General features: G+C 38.0%; 1 protein-coding gene across 4 annotated transcripts in view; it reads left to right on the top strand.

Annotated features, from left to right (window-relative positions):
- UTP20 (UTP20 small subunit processome component) overlaps window positions 1-24,744 on the top strand; it is a 96,171-nt gene that overhangs the window by 26,773 nt on the left and 44,654 nt on the right. For all 4 annotated transcript variants that reach the window (XR_011994949.1, XR_011994950.1, XM_072724697.1 and 1 more), the window contains exons 20-27: window positions 2,592-2,671; window positions 2,901-3,141; window positions 7,016-7,201; window positions 10,867-10,957; window positions 12,179-12,264; window positions 12,834-12,959; window positions 20,461-20,627; window positions 22,618-22,826. Coding sequence is in view for 2 of the 4 variants with exons in the window: in XM_072724697.1 (XP_072580798.1) it covers window positions 2,592-2,671; window positions 2,901-3,141; window positions 7,016-7,201; window positions 10,867-10,957; window positions 12,179-12,264; window positions 12,834-12,959; window positions 20,461-20,627; window positions 22,618-22,826 (1,186 nt within the window). In the remaining 2 variants the exon portion in view is untranslated. The remainder of the gene's footprint in view (window positions 1-2,591; window positions 2,672-2,900; window positions 3,142-7,015; window positions 7,202-10,866; window positions 10,958-12,178; window positions 12,265-12,833; window positions 12,960-20,460; window positions 20,628-22,617; window positions 22,827-24,744) is intronic.

Below are 24,744 nucleotides of genomic sequence, written 5' to 3' on the forward strand. Positions count from 1 at the left end.
GCTTAGTTTAGCGCCACCTTCGGCCTAGGGCATCATCCTTGGAGACCCAGGATCAAGTCCCACGTCTGGCTCTCTGCATGGAGCCTGCTTCTCCCTCTGCCTGTGTCTCTGCCTCTCTCTCTCTCTCTGTGTTTCTATGAATAAATAAATAAAATCTTTAAATAAAATAAATAAATTTAAAAAATAAAAATAAGGACTTTTTAAAATCCTAGTTGTCCAGTGTCCAAAATTCCCTTATAGCTCTAAAAAGGACCTTAATAATCACATAGAAAATACATATAGTATGCCTTATATGTAGGCTGTCCTTTTGTAGGCATTTGCCTTCAGATGGTCTGATCTGGCTTTTTGTCAGATTAGAAATATGGGTGACCTCTCAAAACCCTAACCATCAGTTTTTATCTGACAGAAGTAGAATAAACCAATCTCTTTCCTATTTGGAACTAATTTGTCTGCCTTTTACTGCTCTTTAGAACCATTAGACCATTATGATGACAACAAGGCCTTCTAACATCAACTTCATAATTTTGTTTATTGTGCTTAGGGGGAAGAATCTGATATATGTGTTTCTAATAGCCCATTATCAAAAATGTTGGTTTCTCAGTTACTGAATGCCTTTAATGGTTCTCCATTGCTGGTAGGCTGTCCTCTTGCTGGGTACATCTATCTATCATGTATAGTTAAGTACATTTATTTGTCACGTATAGTCAGCAACATACATAGTTCATGTCTTGTATAATGGTTATCCACCTTTGCCTAGCAGTCTGTACTTTGCCCAGGGACATCCCTGTGGTCAGAGAAGTGATGCCTGGGAACTGGAGACTGATCTTTACTAAGAAGCCCTTTAATCTGGGCTGGCATGGGGCTCAAAATGCATGAAAAGCAGCTCAGGGAAAAGGGAGGCAAGAATCCAGCCTGTTTCTCTATGGAGACTGTCTTCCAGCTGCTCCTCAGTAGCGCTATTGGCTGAGATCTGCTTGAGAGTCTCTACCGGCCCCTCATCTGTCCGGGAACACAGACACACACTTAATCACAACTTGCTATGGTAGTAAAAAGAGTGTTGAGATGGGGGATTACTATTAAAGATGATATCCAATCTCCAAATGTGAAAAAGAAGGTTCTTGGTCCTTACCTGTGCCCCTGGTTTGGTGCCTTGTGTTGATCAGGAGGGGCCAGACCTGCTCCTTCAAACTCCATAGTCAGTGATCCCCAAGAGCTAGGCTAAGGCCTTCTCATGCTCCATCTGGGTCCTGGTAATTGTCCTGGTAAAAGAACTATACTCCTCTCTCTGGAGCCTGTCTGGTCAGGCACAGGGCTAGAGGTGACCAGTAAGATATTAGGAACAGGGAAAAAAAAAAAAGTATTCTTAGAAAATTAATGGCAGAAAGATTATAAACATTTTGAGACTATCATTTTTATGATACCAGATTATATAAACACTTAAGTGATTCATTGCTTCAAATTCTGAAAGATGTTTCATGTAATTATTTATTTTGCCTTTTTGTTAATGATAAGTATATTAATTCGGTGAAGAAAAAACAATATTTAACATTAGTTTTTTTTTTTTTTTTTTTTTTAACATTAGTTTTGAACAAACTAAGTTCTCTCTCCAGTTCCCTCCTTTCTTTAATGTGCCATGCTTCATACTTGATGCTCTGTTCCCATTATTGTACCTTTAAAAGTGTTCTTATAGGGATCTATAGGTTTTCAAAAATGTTATTTAGTATTTTATGACTCTAAAAATAATTCCTCTTCAAAAAATTAAAAATAAAAATACCACATGATTCAGTAATTCAACTACTGGGTATTTACCAAAGAACAAAAACACCAATTCGAAAAGACATATGTTTACTGCAGCATTGTTTATAATAGCTAAGATATGGAAGCAATGTAAATGTCCATCAATAAATGAATGGATAAAAAGATGTGGTGTGGTATACTACAGAATATTATGCAGCCATAGAAAAGGGTGAGATCAGGCCGTTTGAAACAACATGGGTGGACCTAGAGGATATCATGCTAAGTGAAATAAGTCATACTGAGAAAGACAAGTATCATGTGATTCCACTTATGAATGGAATCTTAAAAAAAAAAACAAAACTAAAAGCAGAATCAGACCTACAAGTACAAAGAACAAACTGATGGTTGCCAGAGGGGAAGAGGTGAAGGGGTTGGGCAGAATGGGAAAGGGAGTGGGAGATACAAGCTTCCAGTTATGGAGTGAGTCATGAGAATAAAAGACAGAGTTTAAAGAATATAGTCAGCGACATTGTAATAGCAATGCAATGGGGCGGGTGGTAGCTACACATGTGGTGAGCATAGCACAATGTAATAAATTTGTCAAATCATTAAGTTGTACACCTAAAATTAATAGTGTGTGTCAACTATACTCAATAATCATAATAGTAGTAATAATAATTCCTGCTCAGTTTAGGCATTTTAAAAAATATAAAGAAGTACAAAATTTTTAAGCCCCATACTTGGGGATAACCTAATTAAATTTTAGTTATATCTTTTCACCTTTTTTTTTTCCTGCAAGAGATCTTTTAAAAAGGATTATTCCACATACTTTTTTTTGTGATCTTTTCTCTTAGTTCTCATGCACACGAAATGGAAAATAAACAATTTTGGAAGGTCTACTATGAACATCTAGAAAAAGCAGCTGTACATGCTGGTATGTAAGCAGAAGTGGAGGGGGTGACTGGGAAGAAAAAAGATTGTTTAATTTTTTCCTGCTTAATTGCACATGAATGGGGAAACAAATGAGGAATTTATTATTTTGATGATCTTTGGATATAGTTTATTGTTTCCTCATATTACTAGAGAAAGAAATGCCCCCACTTGAAGAAACACGTAGGACAAATGTTTACAGTTCTTTAACGGTTCTGACCTTTTCCTTGCAGAGAAGGAGCTACAAAATGATGTCAGAGATGAGAAGTCCATTGGAGATGAAAGTTGGGAGCAGACTCAGGAAGGAGATGTTGGAGCTCTTTATCATGAGCAGTTAGTGTCGAAAACTGACTGTCAGGAAAGATTGGACCACACCAACTTTCGATTTTTGCTCTGGCGAGCTCTGGCAAAATTCCCAGAGAGGATAGAGCCACGGTCCAGGGAGCTCTCTCCACTTTTCTTGAGATTTATCAAGTAAGTCTTCCTTTCTAGGAACGTCCTGGTAGGGTGTGAGGAAGAGAAGATGCAAAGTCTTAAGCTCTCAAGTAGCCTCAGTGTTTTTATATGTCCGTCACATTTTCAGATCATCGACACCTCTATAAAGCACTGGCTGTCTCAGAGAACAACTGGTTTTATTCACCACTTGATTTTATATGAGTCAGGATTTTATCAGCCTATAAATGGTGTTAATAAAAATTCCAGGTTAAATTAAAAAATCTAAAAATTCCAGGTTACAAAACAAAAAAGGCCATCATATTAGATCAATGTACAAAGCCCTTGTTATTTCTTGCCCTGTTGTTTGTCATTTTATTGCCTGCCTGAGGCTTTAAAGTACTTTCCAGTAACACAACCCCTGCCACTCTTTGGTGAGCCTCCCAATGTTTCCCAGGATGCTGATGGAATGTATTCTCAAAGGATAATAAGAACTTTCTGGAGCATTGTTTTGTTTTGACTAGATAGGTTGTGTGAGAGTTGGATTGCTTTAAAACTCTAAAGATAAGGGATGTATTGTACAGAGCAGTACTAATTATTCAGTAAAAATACATATTTTCCATTAGTGTTTCATCATATGGGAAAATATTCTTGGTGTAGTAAGCAGGCTACAAACCACAGCATGCTTGGTTTGTTTGTGGAACAGCCAGGAGGTTTGAGTGGCTGCAGCAGTGACCCTTGGAGAAAGTAGTTGAAGATGAGGGCAAAAACTTACAGGACAAATTGTGTGAGGTCTTTAAGTAATAGTAAGGGACTTTGTTTTTTTCTTTTAGTGAAATGGAAAGCCATTAGAAGATTTCAACAGAGTCAGGACATGACTTAAATTTTCCTGAGGATTTTTCTAGCTGTCATGTTGAGAATAGACTGTAGGTTGGCCAAAGCGGAGAGACCGACCGGTTTCAGAGATTATAAAATTCCAGGCAAGAAATGATGGTTACTTGACCAAGGTACCAAGGTACTAAGTACTAGTTATACCTTGTACATAGTGCAACTGATGAGAGGTGGTTGAATTCTGGATATTCTTGGATTTCAACTCAGTAAAAAATCTTTTTGAAGGATTGCAACCAGATCAGCCTCTGTGGGGTTTGGTCAGCCAACAGATCAGATATCTGGGTCTTGGGGGTGCTGGGGAGTGGTAGAGGAAGGTGAAAAGGAGCAACTAGGGATGTCCCTAAGGTTTTGATCTGAGCGACTGGAAGAAGAGTCACCATTTACTGAGATTGGGAGGATTGCAGAGGTTTGCAGATTTGTGAGGGAAGATAGTTCATTTTTAGACGTGTTCAGTTTGGGATACTGAATAGACATCTAAGTAGGGGTAATAGGTAGACAGTTGGATTTGGAGTATAGACTCAAAAGGGGAATATTGGCCTAAAGATTATAAATTGGAAAATCATTAGTATACAGACAATTTCTTAAATTGGGAGATGGGGAATGAGGCCATGCCTAAATGCAAATGTAGAGAGAGAAGACTTCCAAGGACTCATAATGATATTTAGAGATTGGAGATAAGGAACCAGCAAAGGAAGCCAGGACAGAGTGACAGAGGAAGAACCAAGACCTCGTAGTATCCCAGGAGCTAAGTTAAAAAAAGTATTTCAAAATGGAGTAATGACTTGGATCAGACGTATCTGAGACATCAGTCAGATGAAGCATAAGACTTGACCATTGACTTTAGAAGTAAACTTAACAAGAGTTGTTTTGGTTAACTGGGTAGGGGATAAAGCTTGATTAAAATGAGCTTAAAAGGAAATGAAAAACAAAAACAGCAAGTATGGACACTTCTTGTAAAAAAGGAAGCAGACAGGTGGAGGGAGATGTGAGAGCAGAGAGAGCTGCTGTTGCTAGGTTGCTATTTAAGATTTAAACAGCATAAATCTGTATCATGCTGGTATGAATGATCCAGAAGGGAGGGAAAATTCGTAATGCAAGAAAGGGAATAAAATTGTTGGAGTCCTGTCTTTGAATAGTTAAAAGAAGATAGGATCCAATGCATAAGTAGAAAAGTTTATGTGACTAATTCATTGCAGCAAAGATTCAGGCAGGTCAGTCGATACTGTGGTAGAAGAGTAGTGATTTTTTTCATGTAACTCTTCAGGCTTTAATTGTATTTATAGAATGAAGACAGTGATATTTAGTTTCCTTGCCTTGTTTTGCAGGCAAAATAATGTTTATCAGTTGTTTTGTGAATTTCAAAGAGCTATACATATGCAAGCTAGGACTAACGGTGTTAATAGGAAATCAGTTTCTCACTATGTTGAGTTTCCAAATTTTTCCCTAAAAAAAGAAGTAGGTTACAAATGGATTACTGGAGATGGGGAAAGGAGCCTGTAAAAAGAAGTGGTTTCTGCATTTAAGAAGACTTAGAAACTAAAGATATACAATTTTTAAAGATATTTAAAATTAGTTGGCAATGATTACCTGTAGCAAATACTTTTATAGATGATCCAAGCTAATGGAAAACTTAAATATCACCTTTAATTCCATTTTCAAAATATATTTTAGGCTTTTTATTTTATTTTATTTTTTATTTTTTGACTAGAAGTTTGCATTTCTAAATATGTTTCAAACAATTCAATATTAGAACTAATTCGTGAATCTGTTGTAAGCATTCTTTGAGAGGAGCAAACCAGAAGCTGGAATGACCAACAATGGCAACAATACTGTGAAAAAGGTGACATCTAAGAAGTACTTGCTGCGTATTGGGAGCATGCTTGTAAATGCTCTGAGTTATCTTACTTAATAAACATGAGGGAACATGCTGAGCATGCAGAAAAGGTTTAAACAAATATGTCCTATATGGTTAACTGAGTGTTGAGAATACAGCAGGGACGTCATTAAATGGATGATGGTATGGTTGGTAACTGACACAGCAACTTTGCTCATTTTATTCATTCATCCATTTTTTATGTGTTAAGCACTAGACCGTGCTGGGTGAGAATACGAAGGTGAATGAGGTGTAGCTTCCCAGCTCTCCAGGTGCAGTTTAGTATATTTACCAGGAGTTTAACATTATTAACCTGGGGTTACTTCCAGGTTGGTAGGGTGCTATCCGCAAACATGTTTCACCAGTATGTTTTTGAATGCAGACTTTAAGGTTCATCTGATCAGTTTCCTTATATCCATAGCCCAGTGCCATGCACAAAACAGACAACAAATGAATAACTGTTGGATGAATGAATTAAAGGAATACAAAACCAATGCACTCTGTGACAGCCTTCAAGATGATACAAGATGATAGTAGTTCCTTAGAATAGTGGGTCACAAAGGGATGGAATGTCATGAAATAAATGTGAACACCAAGTATACAAGCTTAGTTTAAAGAGACAAAAGATAAAGACTGACTGATTTTCATTGCCTGGACATCCAGTTTGAGTCTGTGTTATGTCATGACTGTCCCCATAGCCACGGAGTTGACAGTCCGTCTGTCTTAGCAGACCACGTCCAGAGGACGGAATTCTGTTGTGGCACTGTATTTGCAAAAGAACACTGGCAAAGTAGAAAGCGTCTGGTGCAGAGTGACCAGCATGGTCTTAATGCTATGCTTTAATTATTTAACATAATCCAATCCTACACCCACCCTCCTCCAATTATGGTTCCAGAAACAGGGAGACTGATTTCAATTCAGTCCAAAAGGGACTTTTCATGGCAGTGTAACAGTGGGATTTTAAAAGCATAACTGCAGTTAGCAATAGATTTGTCAAGTAGGGTACTTAAGCCGGGCTGAATAAAAAAGAATGTGATGAGGCTTGGCTAAGGTGCCATTGATGACTTTTCGGCATGTGACTCTATGAACCATGGTCACACATCTGTCATAAACAGAATGAAGACATTTCACCTTCATCTCTTTTCACTGTAGCAATGAGTATTACCCAGCAGACCTGCAAGTCGCTCCGACCCAGGATCTGCGAAGGAAAGCCAAGGGGGTGGCAGCAGAGGAAATAGAAGAGGAACCTGCTGCTGGAGATGATGAAGAGCTGGAGGAGGAGGCGGTGCCCGTAGATGAACCCTCACAGAAGAAAAAGACCAGAAGAGCTGCAGCAAAGTAAATTCAGTGTTGCTGAAAGCGCACAGATACAGGGCTCTAGGAGAAATGGGGAGACCTCTGATGGCTTATATGTGAAAAGGCCTTGGACAAGGCTTCAGATAGTTACTGAAGTGCTGCATCCCCCTGGGATTTTGTTTTATAGCCCAAAGAAAACATCCTACCTTCAGAGCTGTTTGCTTGCTTGTTGTTACTTGTTTTTTATTTGGTCTCAGACTCTTAGAGTTGGGACTTTTAGGATTCTCTCATCATAAGTTCTCTTTACAAATAGAGCATTGGGCCTGTAATGATTGAATGCTCTTTGGCCTTTGCCCGTCACTTTCATGGCACCATGTGTTAAGGTTGTGTTCTAGGGGAACACGTAATGGAATATCCCTTCTCTTAAAACAAATGCATCAGCACTTTTACTTTGCTGTTTGACTTATGTCTGGTTGCCTTTTTTGTTTCCATGTTTTTACATTCTCTTTCCTATTCTCTGGGTTGTTCATTTACCTAAGTTGTTAAGAAACCTTAGGAGTGATCAGGCTTTCAAAAGTTACTGCAGCTTCCTTGAAGACTGAATTAAGGGCAACAAGGACCCGTGTATCCGTGCTACTGTGTTATTTTAACACTTTAGATCTCAATCTGCTACACCTACCTGTCCAGTCTTCCCGCGAGCCACTTATTGGTCCATCCATTCAGCAGCTGTATTGGGTGCCTTTTACTAAGTATTGGGCTACAAAGATGAAGGGTACTTACTTAGCCTCTGCTATACAGGAAGCACAGTCTAACGCCTGGTTGAATATTTTTATAGAAGAAGTGTTTTTAAAGGAGTTCTAGGAGAGGACAAATAGAGAAACAACCAAAACACCGAGGAGTTCTAGGAGCATACTAAGAGATGACTTAACTCCACCACAACGAGAAGACTGTTACCAAGGGGAGGGCCCCATTGAGGCTGAAAGGCAAAGGGCAGCTGGGCAGGGAAGGCCCCTGCCAGCTCGTGGAAGCAGTGTGCAAAGCACAGGGGCACGAAGGAGCATGGCCACGCTTCCTCATGCTGTAGCTCCGTCCTGTTTCTACCTGACAGAACCCTGAGCGAACGAACTGTCCCCTGCTACTTCCTTTCAGAGAAAGATGGCTGTTTTCTGCTTCATGTTCTCAGCAGATAGCTAGCAGAAGATTAGTCCTCATCTTTCTTTGCTGAATAATTGAATAAGCTATTTAACCAGTCATGTCTCTTCCTTTCTCACCCCTGGACCTTTGCTGTGTCCTCCCCTCCTTCTGTGGCCCTGCCTCATTTCTGCCGACTGAAATTCTGCTCCTACTTCCAGAAACAGTTCCTGCGCTACTTCTTCACCAGTGTTTCTCCTGTCTTCTAGACTGCAGGTTCAAGTAACTCAGCTTCAGACTGTCAGAACAGGTGTCCACACCTCTAGCATGGTGCTTCTCCTTACCTTGGATGTTAGTTACTTTTTTACAGATTTGCCGGGTAAATCAGAAAGTCCAAAGATAAGGTCCACATCTTAATTTTTCTGCCCCCCCCCCCCCCCGTAGCCAAAATTAGAATACTGCTAACATACACCATTGAAAGTGTGAGTAAATGGGTAATCACATTCCTAGTGCCCCCTCAATACATTCATAATCCTTCACAGAACATGCTCCTTGATGACGAGTATTTATTGAAAACATGTAAATTGGCTTCTGTTCTCTTTGACTCTTATTTTGTTGTTAAGTAGGCCCCACCTTGGGCATGGAGCCCCACACAGGGCTTGAACTCATGACCCTGAGATCAAGATTTTAGCTGAGTGAGCTATGAGTCGGATGCTTAACTGACAGAGCTACCCAGGCGTCCCTCTCTTTGGGTCTTGAAGGCTACATAGCTCATAAAAATAATAATAATAAATGTTTGAAAAGAATGGATGTTTCAAAAGAAAATTTTAAGTTACTTTGTAAAACTGCAAGGGCTTGGTGATAATTATATAAGAGCTCTCCAGAGAAGCAGACAGATATGATGAGGGTGTACATATGTATGACTAAACAGGTTTATTGTAAGGAATTGGCTCACACGATTATGGCACCCAGTAGGTGCACAGTTTGTAGGGCAAGACAACAGGCTGGAAAATTAGGCAGGATTTTATTGTAGCCTTGGATTCAAAATTCACAGAGTAGGATTTCTGTGTCCTGGTCTTGTGGTAGAATTCCATCTTTCTGGGAGACCCCCGGTTTTGCGCTTAGGGCTTCATGGATGAGGCCAGTGCACATTACTTAGGGCAATCCCCTTTAAAGTCAGCTGATTATAAATGCGAACATCTACAAAATACTTGCATTGCAGCACATAAATTAGTGTTTGATAACAAAACCAAACACATAATGTAGACAGGTTGGCACATAAGCTAAATATAAGCAAAAGTGCTACCGTATTTCTCTATCATATATAAGAAGGTCATAATGGCCAGGTTATTTTGTCTGTATTAACCAGTAGGACTTTTACAGTTTTGCATTTTTTGCCCAGGAGCAATTTATTTTGTGGAGCAGAGGCCCCACAACTCTTTTTGTTGTTGTTGTTCAGTCTTTGCACAAAGTCCAGGGGGTCTTTTCTTTGTCCAGATGAGGAAGATGAGGCTCTGAAGCACTCAGTCCCATCCCCCTGAGTCAGTACCACACACACAGCTTGTATTTTCTGTCTCCTCACTTCTCCCCACTTTTGTTCTTGAGATAGGCAAATAAAATCCCCCCAAATTGTGACTGTTTATTCATTCAGGGTTTGTTTGTTTGTTTTAAGCCTTAATACTTCTTATCAATTATATGTAGAGATAAAACAGTTTGTTTCCCAAATATTTTTAAAGCTTCCTGGAGCCTGTGGATTAAGAAGTCGAGTGAGTAGCTGTTGTAGAAGCTCTCTTCTCGACCTCTTTCAGTGGGTGATGTAATTGGCTTGCTGTCTCATCTCCGTGTTTAACTTTTGAGCACAGAATGTTGTTCTTTCATCTTCCTTTTTGGTTTAAGCAAGAGCTATGGTTATCTACATATGGACCTCTGGCTCCTGGCATCAGTGTTTATGTCATATGAAAGTGAGGAAGAATGTACCTTACCAATCTTCCTTTCTGCTGCATAGAACCTAGAAAAGGAATCATTCCAAAAATTATCTGTGTTCAGCTTTGCAATGTATCGCTGTTTTGATTACTTTCTTCCTGTGTCTGGTTTAATATAAACCATTCTAAGCACATCCTGAATGATTCTCTGGGGTAGGGAAGCCTGAATTTCAGGGGAAGTCCTGCCTAAGATTTAGAATTTCCGGAGAATAAGTTCCTAAATGCAAATAATTAAAACTTGTTTGTGTAATTAACAGTGAAACTATAGTCAGGGCATTTGGCATACTTGTCAGAGAGACTAAAATTGGTGGGTACTATCATCTTAAGAAAATATCTGAGGGTGCCTGAGTGGCTCAGCTGGTTCAGTGTCCAGCTGTTGATTTTGGCTCAGGTCATAATCATAGGGTCATGAGAGCGAGCCCCATGTTGGGCTCCATGCTAGGAGTGGAGTCTGCTTGGGATTCTCCATCTCCCTCTCCCTCTGCTCACCACCCTCTACCCCCAACATGTGTGTTCTCCCCCCCCCCCAAAAAAAAGAAAATCCCTTTTCTTTAATTCTGTATTACCCTATGGTTTTTGGTTTTTGTTTTTTAGGCAGTTAATTGCTCATTTGCAAGTTTTCTCTAAGTTTTCAAATCCACGCGCCTTATATCTGGAATCCAGATTATATGAGCTATATCTTCAGGTAAGTAAAATAAATGTTTGCCACTGCAGTTTTTTGTGACTTTTCTCTGTTGTTTACCAAAATAACTTTTAGGCTTTTAATAATTATTGATGAATAAGGCCCATGTCTACATTTTAAGTACTGTGTTTTAAAAATTAATAACTATTTTCTGTATCTTGATAAACAGTTTTAGACTTTAGCTATTTTGTTGATTATAAACACATTTTAGGTGTCTAAACCTTGATCAGCTGTATTAACAGTGGAGGCTGTGTCAAAAGAAGCTAGCTACTTTTCACTTCTAGGTAAGGTAACCTTACAGAGTGCTGGGATTTCAGGATCTATTACACTGAGTAAAAGCTTATAGTTGGAGTAAGTATCTTTTGTAGTCACATGTATAATCTTCAGTTACAGAAAAGATTGCAGAAAAAAATTTAATATCAGAAGCAGAGTAAGCATTGGATGTCATTCTAAGCCATCTGGGGAAACAAGATTTCCTTTTTTCATTTGGATGTCTTTTATTATTTTTTTAAAGGTTTTATTTATTCATGATAGAGAGAGAGAGAGAGAGAGAAAGAGAGAGAGAGACGCAGGCAGAGGGAGAAGCAGGCTCCATGCAGGGAACCCAATGTGGGACTTGATCCCGGGTCTCCAGCATCAGGCCCTGGGCCAAATGCAGCGCTAAACCACTGAGCCACCCAGGGATCCCCTCATTTGGAATTTTTTAGATGGAACTTACATGATTTCAGCAGAATTTATCCTCGTTATGCCCATAATTCAGATACAGTTTGTTTATAAAGCCAGAGCTCAAATCTGTAGGAAGCTAAATTCTAAACCATCTGATCTGAGAGGCTCTGTACTAGGCCCTCTTTCCTGGCATCTTACTGACTGCCATTACTTTCACGGCATTATGGGAGCTTTCTGTCATCATAGGACCAGCCCAGCTGGTATGAACCCAAATTTATGTAGGAAATTGGCCTTGACCAGAAGACTGATAAACCCGAGAGTCTGGCATGTAGGATTCAGGGGTCAGAGTTTTGTTTTCACTTAGTTCATTGCACATATTCTGTTCATGCTGCACTTCTGGGAAAATGTAAGGTTGTTGTCAGGGATCACCTTTAACCCACATCTAAAAAATTTAGATTCTAAGAAATCTAATTTAGCACATTAACCCAAGTAAGTTACTATTCCATGGTATGTGTATATGTGACTTCATTAATTTATTCTATAAAATATTATTCTTAGTTGTTGCTACATCAAGATCAAACGGTGCAAAAAATAGCCCTGGATTGTATAATGACATATAAACATCCACATATCCTCCCTTACAGGTAAGTTATTTGAAGCTAAAGAAATGCTATTTCTTTGGCTGATTTTTACCTTTCTACCTGAGCACCTCTTCTAAAATAATTTTGTGAAGGCCTGGGAAATTTCCCTTTTTGACTATAATCATAAGGCTATTTTCAGGTAAAAAATGAAAACTCAAAGTATATTTGTGTATTAAGAGTGCTTCTCCAAAGATAAGGTAGAAAAGAGAAGGCGATATCATTTCTTTTTTTTTTTTTTTTTTTGGCGATATCATTTCTTGTTGCTTCAGTGATGTCAGAATCTTGGTGATTACTTAGGGAATCATGATCACTCTCTATAAGAACTGAAGAAAGCTTTTGTATTAATCTTTTTTAAATGGCTGAATTGTTGACTAAGTTTTAATTCCTCATAATCACCTTTACTTTTTAAAATTTGAAAACCTGTCATTTCCTGAAAATTTTCCTTTATAAATGTCAACTATAATATATTAATTCCTATTTCTATTATACATATCACTGTACTACTATATTGCATTTTTTAAAAATACCATTGATTATTAAGTGATGATTTGTTCTATATTCCGTTTTTAAAGGGAAAACTTACAAAGATTGCTTGAAGACAGAAGCTTTAAGGAAGAGATAGTGCATTTTAGCATTTCTGAAGATAATACGGTAGTGAAAACGGCCCACCGAGCAGATCTGTTTCCTGTTCTGATGAGGTATTTACCCTGTTTAAAACTGAATTTTTTTAAAAGTTAATTACAAAAGTAATTGTGAATATGGTATTATGATTCATTCAGTGATTATAATGGAATATTCCATTTTTTATTTTGTTTTTTTTTTTAACAAAGTCAAATTGTTATAGAGACTTATTTTAAAATATTTTGTCTGTAACATAAGGAAAGATCTTGCCATGCAGTTATTTTAATAATAATGTTAAAATTAAATCCTGTATTCCTCTTAAGTTTTATTATTGAGAAATAATAAAAATAATTCATTCATTTGGTGTATAACTAATTATGAGGTATAAAAGCTGTTGATTTTTGGTATTGATTATTTAAACATTCACATTATAAACCTTTGTTATTAGCTTTAATTGTTTTCATTGAATTTTCTTGGTTGAAAAAGCAATAGTCAGTAATAGTCATCAAATTGTTAGTCTCCTAAAAAACCCTTTGAGGTTCCATTTTACTGAAAAAAAAGTAGGGAATCCTTGCTCCTTCTTTGAGGGCTTGGTATGACCTAGCTTCAGACTTCTTGTCCAACCACACCACTTCCATTCCCTGGCCCCCTCGGAGCCCATCTCAAAGTCAGTGGACCTGCTGGTCCCTGTGCTTGGAACACGTGAGCACTAGCTCTTCTTTTGCATTCAGTCTCCTCTCGAATGTCATTGTCAGGTTGCCTCCCTTCACCACCTTGTGTAAAGTCCCACCTTCCTTTAATCACCTTTTAGTCCCTTAACCTTGCTTTATTTTTCTTCACAATCATCTGACATAGCCTCTTGTTTATCATTTGTTTCCCCTGCCAGAAGGTAAACTCCATGGTCTATAGTGAATCTAAGCCTAATTAATCTAATTTAATTAATTTTTAATCATACAGATTTTTTTAAAACCTCTTTTTTCTGTTTTTTTTTTTTTTTTTTACTTTGCATATTACCCACACAGTATAGAAGAATTGACTGTGGTGGTAGTGTTTGTGGTTGTCCTTGTCTTGCTGCTGGATTTAACAGTAATGTTTCTGTTGCAACCCTTCTTAAAATTTGTTTTGCTCCTTCTTGGCGGGGGCTGTCACTGAGATGCTTTCAGGGGCCCACAAGGTTAAAGCTTTTTTCAAAATACTACCCAGGGAGGTGGGGCAAGATGGCGGAAGAGTAGGGTCCCCAAGTCACCTGTCCCCACCCACTTACCTAGATAACTTTCAAATCATCCTGAAAACCTATGAATTCGGTCTAAGATTTAAAGAGAGAACAGCTGGAACGCTACAGTGAGAAGAGTTTGTGCTTCTGTCAAGGTAGGAAGATGGAAAAAAAAAATACAGATGGAAAAAAGCATCCAAGGGGGAGCTCATTTTAGACATAAGAACACCTACAGCCTGAAAATAAAAGGTTGGAGAAGCATTTACCATTCAGATGGTCCTCAAAAGAAAGCAGGGGTAGCCATCCTCATATCAGATAAATTAAAGTTTATCCCAAAGACTGTAGTAAGAGATGAAGAGGGACACTATATCATGCTTAAAGGATCTATCCAACAAGAGGACCTAATAATCATGAATATTTATGCCCCGAATGTGGGAGCTGCCAAGTATATCAATCAATTAATAACCAAAGTTAAGACATACTTAGATAATAACACTTATACTTGGTGACTTAAATATAGTGCTTTCTGCAATCGACAGATCTTCTAAGCACAACAAGTCCAAAGAAATGATACACTGGAGCAGATGGATTTCACAGATATTTACAGAACTTTACACCAAATGCAACTGAATACACATTTTCCTCAAGTGCACATGGAACTTTCTCCAGAAGAGACCACATACTGGGTCACAAATCAGGTCTTAACCGATACCAAACGATTGGGTTCGTCCCCTGCATATTTTCAGACCATAATGCTTTGAAACTAGAACCAAATCACAAGAAGAAGTTTGAAAGGATTTCAAACATGTGGAGGTTAAGGACCATCCTGCTCAAAGATGAAAGGGTCAACCAGGAAATTAGGGAAGAATTAAAAAGATTCATGGACACTAATGAGATGAAGATACAACCATTCAAAATCTTTGGGATACAACAAAAGCCATCCTGAGGGGGAAATACATTGCAGTACAAGCATCCATCCAAAAACTGGAAAGAACTCAAATACAAAAGCTAACCTTGCACCTAAAGGAGCTGGAGAAAAAACAGCAAATATATCCTACAACCAGCAGAAGAGGAGAATTAAAAAAGATTCGAGCAGAACTCAATGAAATAGAGACCAGAAGAACTTTGGAACAGATGAACAAAACCAGGAGTTGGTTTTTTGAAAGAATTAATAAGATAGATAAACCATTAGCCAGCCTTATTAAAAAGAAGAGAGAAAAGATTCAAATTAATAAAATCATGAATGAGAAAGGAGAGATAACCACCAATACCAAGGAAATACAAACGATTTTAAAAACTTATTATGAGCAGTTATATGCCAATTGTCTTCTAGACAATCTAGAGGAAATGGACTCATTTCTGGAAAACCACAAACTACCAAAACTGGAACTGGAAGAAATAGAAAACCTGAACAGGCCAATAACTAGGGAGGAAATTGAAGCAGTCATCAAAAACTTCCCAAGACACAAAAGTCCAGGGCCAGATGGCTTCCCAGGGGAATTCTATCAAACGTTTAAAGAAGAAACCATACCAATTCTACTAAAGCTGTTTGGAAAAATAGAAAGAGATGGAGTACTTCCAAACAGGTTCCCTGACCAGCATCACCTTAATTCCAAAACCAGACAAAGACCCCACCAAAAAGGAGAATTATAGACCAGTATCCCTGATGAACACAGATGCAAAAGTTCTCAACAAGATACTAACCAATAGGATCCAACAATACATTAAGAAGATTATTCACCATGACCAAGTGGGATTTATCCACAGGATGCAAGGCTGGTTCAACACTCGTAAAGCAATCAGTGTGATTGATCATATCAACAAGAGAAAAAACAAGAACCATATGATCCTCTCAAGAGATGCAGAGAAAGCATTTCACAAAATACCGCATCCATTCCTGATCAAAACTCTTCAGAGTGTAGGGAGAGAGTGAACATTTCTCAGCATCTTAAAAGCCATCTACAAAAGGCCCACAGCAAATATCATTCTCACTGGGGAAACACTGGGAGCCTTTCCCCTAAGATCAGGAACAAGACAGGGATGTCCACTCTCACCACTGCTATTCAACATAGTACTGGAAGTCCTAGCCTCAGCAATCAGGCAACAAAAAGAAATAAAAAGCATTCAAATTGACAGAGAAGAAGTCAAACGCTTCCTCTTCGCAGATGACATGATACTGTACATAGAAAAACCAAAAGACCCCACCACAAGATTGCTAGAACTCATACAGCAATTCGGCAGTGTGGCAGGATACAAAATCAATGCCCAGAAATCAGTGGCATTTCTATACACTAACAATGAGACTGAAGAAAGAGAAATTAAGCAGTCAATCCCACTTACAATTGCACCCAAAAGCATAAGATACCTAGGAATAAACCCAACCAAAGGAGTAAAGGATCTATACCCTAAAAACTACAGAACACTTCTGAAAGAAATTGAGGAAGACACAAAGAGATGGAAGAATATTCCATGCTCATGGACTGGAAGAATTAATATTGTGAAAAAATGTCAATGTTACCCAGGGCAATGTACACATTTAATGCAATCCCTATCAAAATACCATGGACTTTCTTCAGAGAGGTGTAACAAATCATCTTAAGATTTTTGTGGAATCAGAAAAGACCCTGAATAGCCAAGGGATTTTTTTTATTTTTATTGTTTTTATTATTTTTATTTTTTATTTTTTTAGCCAGGGGCATATTAAAAAAGAAAACCAGAGCCGGGGGCATCACAATGCTGGATTTCAAGTTGTACTACAAAGCTGTGATCATCAAGACAGTGTGGTAGTGGCACAAAAACCGACACATAGATCAGTGGAACAGAATAGAGAATCCAGAAGTAGACACTCATCTTTATGATAAACTAATATTCAACAAAGCAGGGAAGATTATTAACTGGAAAAAGACAGTCTCTTCAATAAATGGTGCTGGGGAAAAAAATAAATAAATAAAATAAAAATAAATAAATAAATAAATAAATGGTGCTGGGAAAATTGGACAGTCATGTGACACCATACACAAAGATAAACTCAAAATGGATGAAAGATCTAAATGTGATACAGGAATCCATCAAAATCCTAGAGGAGAACACAGGCAACATCCTTTTTGAACTTGGCCACAGCAACTTCTTGCAAGATACATCCATGAAGGCAAGAGAAACAAAAGCAAAAATGAATTATTGGGACTTCATCGAGATAAGAAGCTTTTGCACACCAAAACAGTCAACAAAACTCAAAGACAACCTACAGAATGGGAGAAGATATTTGCAAATGACCTATCAGATAAAGGGCTAGTTTCCAATATCTGTAAAGAACTTATTAAACTCAACAGCCAAGAAACAAAGAATCCAATCATGAAATGGGCAAAAGACATGAACAGAAATTTCACAGAGGAAGACATAGACATGGCCAACAAGCAAATGAGAAAATGCTCCACATCACTGGCCATCAGGGAAATACAAATCAAAACCACAATGAGATACCACCTCACCCCAGTGAGAATGGGGAAAATTAACAAGACAGGAAACAACAAATGTTGGAGAGGATGTGGAGACAGGGGAACCCTCTTGCACTGTTGGTGGGAATGTGCACTGGTACAGCCCCTCTGGAAAAGTGTGTGGAGGTTCCTCAAAGAGTTAAAAATAGATCTGCCCTACGACCCAGCAATTGCACTGCTGGGGATTTACCCCAAAGGTACAGATGCAGTGAAATGCCAGGACACGTGCACTCCGATGTTTCTAGCAGCAATGTCCACAATAGCCAAACTGTGGAAGGAGCCTCGGTGTCCATCGAAAGATGAATGGATAAAGACGATGTGGTTTATGTATGCAATGGAATATTACTCAGCCATTAGAAACAACAAATACTCACCATTTGCTTCAACGTGGAGGGACCTGGAGGGTATTATGCTGAGTGAAATAAGTCAATCGGAGAAGGACGAACATTATATGGTCTTATTCATTTGGAGAATATATAAACGTTAGTGTAAGGGAATAAAGGGAAAGGAGAGAAAATGAATGAAAATATCAGTGAGGGTGACAAAACATGAGAGACACCTAACTCTGGGAAATGAATAAGGGGTAGTGGAAGAGGAGGTGGGCAGGGGGCAGGAGGTGACTGGCTGGTGGGCACTGAGGGGGGCACTTGGCGCAGTGAGCACTGGGTGTTATGCTATATGTTGGCAAATTTAACTCCAATTAAAAAAATAAAAAAAAAATACTACTCAGACACCTTTTCCCACTCTGCCAACATTTGTGCTGACAACGCAAAAAACAAATGTAAAACTGCCAGTGCCTTAGCACTAATCACGACAGTGGCTCCAAACCATACAAGTCAGTCTTCATTGTCACACAGCTGGTGTTTAAGAAAAAAAAAAACAAACGCTAGTTTCATTTCATGTTCTTGGTGAATCTTAATCCTTGAGTGCTTGTCATTGTATTGATTTATATGACAAAATGGGAAGTGCGCATAAAGCACTTCTGAATATTAGTTATCCCATTGATTGGCATGTTTTCCAAATAACCAATGCATGCTACACAATCATTCACAGCTAAAGATCAATTCAAAGTGCAAGATAGGGGATCCCTGGGTGGTGCAGCGGTTTGGTGCCTGCCTTTGGCCCAGGGCGCGATCCTGGAGACCCGGGATCGAATCCCACATCAGGCTCCCGGTGCATGGAGCCTGCTTCTCCCTCCACCTGTGTCTCTGCCTCTCTCTCTCTCTCTGTGACTATCATAAATAAATAAAAATTAAAAAAAAAAAAAAAAAAAGAAACTACCACTTGTTGAGGTCTGGTATAGTATCAAAGTGGAATATCCACAATTATCTCAAAAGAATTATCTGAAAGTTTATGAAATATTTTTCCCTTCTCCAACTGCATATTTGCTTACGGCTGGCTTTTCTGCAGCTGTAACATAATGCAGCTGATTAAATGCAGAAACAGATAGGAAAATCCAGTTATTTTCTAATAAACAAGACAATAAAAAAATGTGGGGAGGAAAAATTAAAGTATGCCTTTAGGCTTACTAATTTTTGGTGGGGAGAGGTTTGGAAGATAAAATTTTTCATTAAAAATGTTACTTACGTTAACTCATTTAAATTTCTACCAAGATAGGGCACCGTGGCTTAGTAGGTTAAGTGTCTGACTTCAGCTTGGGTCATGATCCTAGGATCCTGAGATCCAGTCCCACGTCAGACTCCCTGCTTCTCCCTCTGCCCCTCCCTCCTGCTTGTGCATGCTCACACATGTCTTCACACAACGCTGTCTCTTATGCTCTCTTTCTCAAATAAATAAAATATTTTTTAAAAATAACTTCTACTAAGATAAATATCAGTAAATAAAACTCACACAACAGCTCTTTGGGGACCTCAAAAATGCTGATGAGTATAAAGGGGTTCTAATATTGAAAAGTTTAAAAACCACGGTGTTTAAATTTTGAATGTTAAAGCAATAACATTTGTTATAAATTAACACTTGTACTAAGAATGTAAGTCCTATGACTAGGGTGTTTAGTATTTTATCAGGAATGGATGTTGAATCTTTTTAGAATGTCTATTAAGCATGGATTAAAATGATAATATTAATTTTTCCAATGAGCCATTGATCTATATCAACGCATTAGACTTTGCTAGTGATTGTTTCTTGTTTTCCTGGGGTAAATTTAATACTGTTTTAATGCAGCACTGGATTCTGTATTTAGAAATGGGTTTTATGTTTATAAGCAAGAATGGTATATAATTTTATTTTTGTTCATCATCTCATCTCAGTATCACAGTTATACCACCTTCATAAATGGAAAAGGACTGTTCCTTCTTTCTCTTATCTATGAAACTTCATAGCATGGGAATTAGTTTTCCTTAAAAATTTAAAAAATTCATCTGAGTTTCATGTTTACTCATGATTACTCTTCTGTTCAGGTTTTCTTCTTAAGTTCCTTTTCCTTATTTGTTTTGTTTTGTTTTTTTCTTTTTCAGAAAATTACCCACTTAAGACTTTCCAGTTTCCTTATTTTACTTAGTTGTATTCACTTATTTCCTTTTAATCTACATATTCTTTTCTTTTTTCTTTTCCTTTTTTTTTTTTTCATTTTCATTTGGCTTGCCTATTTTACTATTTTTTTCCTTCTACAAAGAACCACCTTTTGGCCTTTATTTTTATTATTTTCTTCTTCCTGTTTCCCTCAGCCATAGTTTTTGTTGTTGTCATTGTTTTTCTAAATTTTATATGTTCAATATCTAATTTCTATTTTCATCCTTCCTTGTTTTAAGTCTTTTGAATTGCTCTTCTAACCTCTTAGAAAAACAAAATGACTAGCATTATGTTTTAGGATTCATGTGCAAACAAAATAATGTTCTTTTGACTTTTTAGAATTTTGTATGGCCGAATGAAGAATAAGACTGGCAGTAAAACTCAGGGGAAATCTGCTTCAGGCACTCGTATGTCCATTGTTCTGAGGTTCCTTGCTGGGACCCAACCAGAGGAGATCCAGATGTTCTTAGACTTGCTGTTTGAACCTGTGAAGCACTTCAAGAATGGTAGCTATCAACTTCCTGCTACTCTGAATGTGTGTTGTCTGCTGTAGACTTTGAATGTCTCAGGCTAGATTTCCCATGCTCTTGGACATCTTCTAATAGGATTATTCTTCCCAATCTCATTGGCTGCCTTTTGGCTAAAGTATAATCATTTTAAAATTTTGATTAAATTAGATGGAGCTCATAGTTGATCCTGGAGATTACCATCATCCATGGATCAATAAGCCCCTAATTAGAAAATGTGTATTTTGGGAGGCACCTGGTTGGCTCAGTCGGTGGAGCATGTGACTCGATCATGAGGTTGTAAGTTTGAGGCCCATGCTGATTATAGTGATTACTTTAAAAAAAAAAAAAAAAGAAAGAAAACTAAAAAGGAAAGAAAAGGAACATGTATTGTTGTTGTGCATTTAGGCATTTGAAAAATGTTATTTACCCAAGTATAATGAATAGGTTTTTCTTTATCCATTCACAAAGTCATTTATCTATGGAGTAATGATTTGTTGAATACCTCCTGTACACTTTTCACTTTTGAAAGCAGAAAAGTAAGTATTGATGCTCTCAACCACACCACCTAAACAAAGTAGAGGTAATAAGTAGGTACAGTGAGCTGATTCTCCATATCTAGGAGAATGCCATAGACCAACAGCTCTATGGTCTATTCTCTGGTATGCAGTGTTAGTAATTAATTAACAATAATAATAGCTCACATTTATTGAGTGCTTACTTCATGCCAGATGTTATAATGGGCTCTTTTGCGTACAACTCCGTTGATCCTTTAGACAGCCTCCTGAGGTATCATTACCTGACCATTCCCATTTTACCAATGAGGAAACTGAGCCTTAAAGAGTTTAGTATTTTGCTTATGACTATTCAGCTAGAAAATGGCAAATCTGGCAACCCCGGTGGCTCTGCAGTTTAGAGCCACCTCAGCCCAGGGTATGATCCTGGAGGCTCCAGGGATCGAGTCCCGCGTTGGGCTCCTTGCATGGAGCCTGCTTCTCCCTCTGCCTGTGCCTCTGCCTCTCTCTCTCCCTGTATCTCTCATGAATAAATAAATAAAATCTTAAAAAAAAAAAAAAAATGGCAGATCTTTCTGACTACAGAATCTCTACTCTTATCCCAAAATTGCTTTGCCTTGGGCAAACACAGGTATTTATTTGTACATTAATGTGTTGGATGAAGTTTTGTATTTTTTCTGTGATAATGGGTTCAGCTGTTAAAATGTTTTTGTTCAGTATAATATTGCCCTGTGAAGGAAGTTGGCCCTGATGAAGACAAAGGCTTTTTGCTCAGTGAAACAACTTCCATTGTAAGAGGGCAGCTATAAATGATACTCTTTAAAATAAATAAATAAATAAATAAAAAATAAATGATACTCTTTATTGGCTAGATTATTTAGGTGTATGAATTAGTAAGCTCATGATTCCATACCGGTTGGTTTCAAGTAAAGCTCAAGCAATAACAATTCAAGTCTTTTAAGTAAATTATAGAATCAATTTGGTACCTGTTTATAAAGGACTATTGTTTTATTCATTCACCAGGGGCGGCAAGAGAAAACATTTGATTCTCAGCACTTGAGAAGCTTCTAATGTAGCAGACAGGACATTTTCTCTGAAACTGCTCAAGTCAACATAGACAGTGAAAGCTGAGAATGAGAAAAATGTATAGGAAGTCCCTAGGTAGAACAAAAGACTATTGATAACTCAGGTTTGGGGAAGTAGTCTAAATAGGATGAGAATGGGGCTTAGAGACTTAGTCCTGGCACAAGTTTCTCCTTTATTCTCAGTTTCCTGATCTACAAAGTGCTAATACTAAAACCCAACATGCCTAGCTCATTGAATATTTGGTAAGAGAATCAGGAGAAAATACATTAGGAAAGTATATTATCATCTATAAATCATTAGAACAGAAAATACTGTATCATTGAGGGAAATTAAAAGGAAGCTGTAATTAGAGAGTAAGTAACTAATATTTGCTTTTACATGCTATCTAGGAGAATGCCATTCTGCTGTCATTCAAGCAGTAGAAGACTTGGATTTGTCTAAAGTTCTGCCTTTAGGTCGTCAGCATGGTATTCTAAATAGCCTTGAAATAGTATTGAAGAACATTAGTCATCTGATCAGTGCATACTTACCAAAGATTTTGCAGATACTGCTATGCTTGACAGCAACTGCATCACACGTCCTCGACCAACGAGAAAAGGTGAGAGAGATTCACTGCAGTTGCTTTCTTCTTGGGCCAGTAAGAGTCTGCATTTCACTCGGAAAATTGGTTGGGAGCTGAATATCTAGCAGTCTTCACTGTTCTAAATATTTATGTGTAGTTGGAGAATGCAAATTATTGGTCACCCTTGAGCAACATGGGTTTAAACTGTGTGAGTCCACTTATAAATGGGATTTTTTCCCCAATAAACACAGCACAGTACCATAAATATACGTTCTCTTCCTAATTATTTTCTTAATAATCATTTCTCTAGCTGACTTTATTATAAAGTAAGAGTACAGTATGTAGTACATATAACATACAAAGTATGTGTTAACTGTTTATGGTGTTAGTAAGGCTTCCAGGCAACATTTTGGAAGAATAAAAAGTTATGCATGGATTTTTTTACGGTGTAGGGATTAGTGCCCCTGACCCCTGCATTGTTCAAGGGTCAGCTGTGTGTCACTTGTATATTTTAAAGAGATTCAAATAATAGGATGTGAGTTAGTTCTGTACACATCTCAGAAGCTCAAGTCAGGGATAGTTGAGCTGATATTTCTTATTTTAATTTCAAGAGCTTAGAGGTATAGGATATCTTCCAGCACTATCCAGAATGGTTGGAGAATGAACAAAATACTGTTAATAATATCATTCTTGTTATTTTGAGATAAGAGTTGCCAGAGGTCTTTTAAAAGTAAATGCTTGCCTGGTATAAGTGCAACGTTTTGAATAAAGAAAGAGAAGCAGCAAGACCTGGCAGCCACCTAATTGCCAGAGGCCTCACAAGTTAGTGCTCAGTAAATATTTTCTGAATTGCAGTAAAGGCAATATATTTATATTCTGTTGGAAGAAGTATGTGGGCATAAGTATACTCTCTGGGGAGCTTAGGGAAATTTAATGTCCTTATGGACTAAAGGCTTCTTAGTGGGACTTGAAGATCTAGACTCAGATTTCTACTGTAAATTCTCAGTTAATGATAAATAGGCATGGTTTTAATTGGGATAAAATCTTTTCATTTGATTTATGGATATGCCTGGTCAACTGCCTTTCAGATATGGTCATGATAACTGAAAATTGACAGCCAAAATTTTAGGCTGTTTTTTGGGCCACACACAGTTATAAATCTGCTTTAGTGGTAAATAATATTCTCTGATTACCATGCTCCAGGGATTTAGAATACATCTTCTGTTTTGTTAGGCACCATTTTGTTTTCTTTATTCTTTCATTCATTCCTCCAACAAATATTAATTGAGCCCCTGTTATGTGACAGGCACTGTTCTAAGCACTGGAAATGGAACAGTGAACAAAGTAAACAAAAATTCCTGTCCATTTATTCAATAAATATTATTTCACACCTCCTATCTACCAGACATCATTCTAGGTGGGGAATGAGACAGGTTTATATCCATTGACTGACCTGAGCCTGGACTCTTCCTTCTCACACTGATGCCTGAAACTCCCCGCAGGAATCTGGGGGACGTACAGGACTCTACCTCATCTGTTTACCATCTCAGGACTGACTGTCCTTTGCTGCCTGCTGTCTAGTAGCTGAAAATCATTGTCTCATGTATTCCCTTTAGTTTTTAGTTGCTTGAGAGGGAAGGCCAAATCTAGTCCCTGTTGATCCACCTTGAAGAGATATGGAGAAACCATGAGAGAGGAGCAGCCACAGTCCTCTAACACAAGCTAGGAACAGCTCATGTTCTCAACAGCTAGAGCAGAATCCTCCTAATACCCAAGGCACCAGGAAGATTCCTAGGCAGGGGATTGCCTCAGTAGGGGAACCAGATTAGCTCTGGAGTAAAGGCTGCCCTGGCAACACCTTACAGAGCTGACAAAGATCAGACTTTTCCCAAGCAAATTAATTGCATCTGAGAACAAAACTCAAAAGCTTTCAAATGATGTAAATGAAAACAAA

Source organism: Vulpes vulpes, chromosome 10 (assembly GCF_048418805.1).
Source record: "Vulpes vulpes isolate BD-2025 chromosome 10, VulVul3, whole genome shotgun sequence".
In the NCBI taxonomy this organism is placed as follows: domain Eukaryota; kingdom Metazoa; phylum Chordata; class Mammalia; order Carnivora; family Canidae; genus Vulpes; species Vulpes vulpes.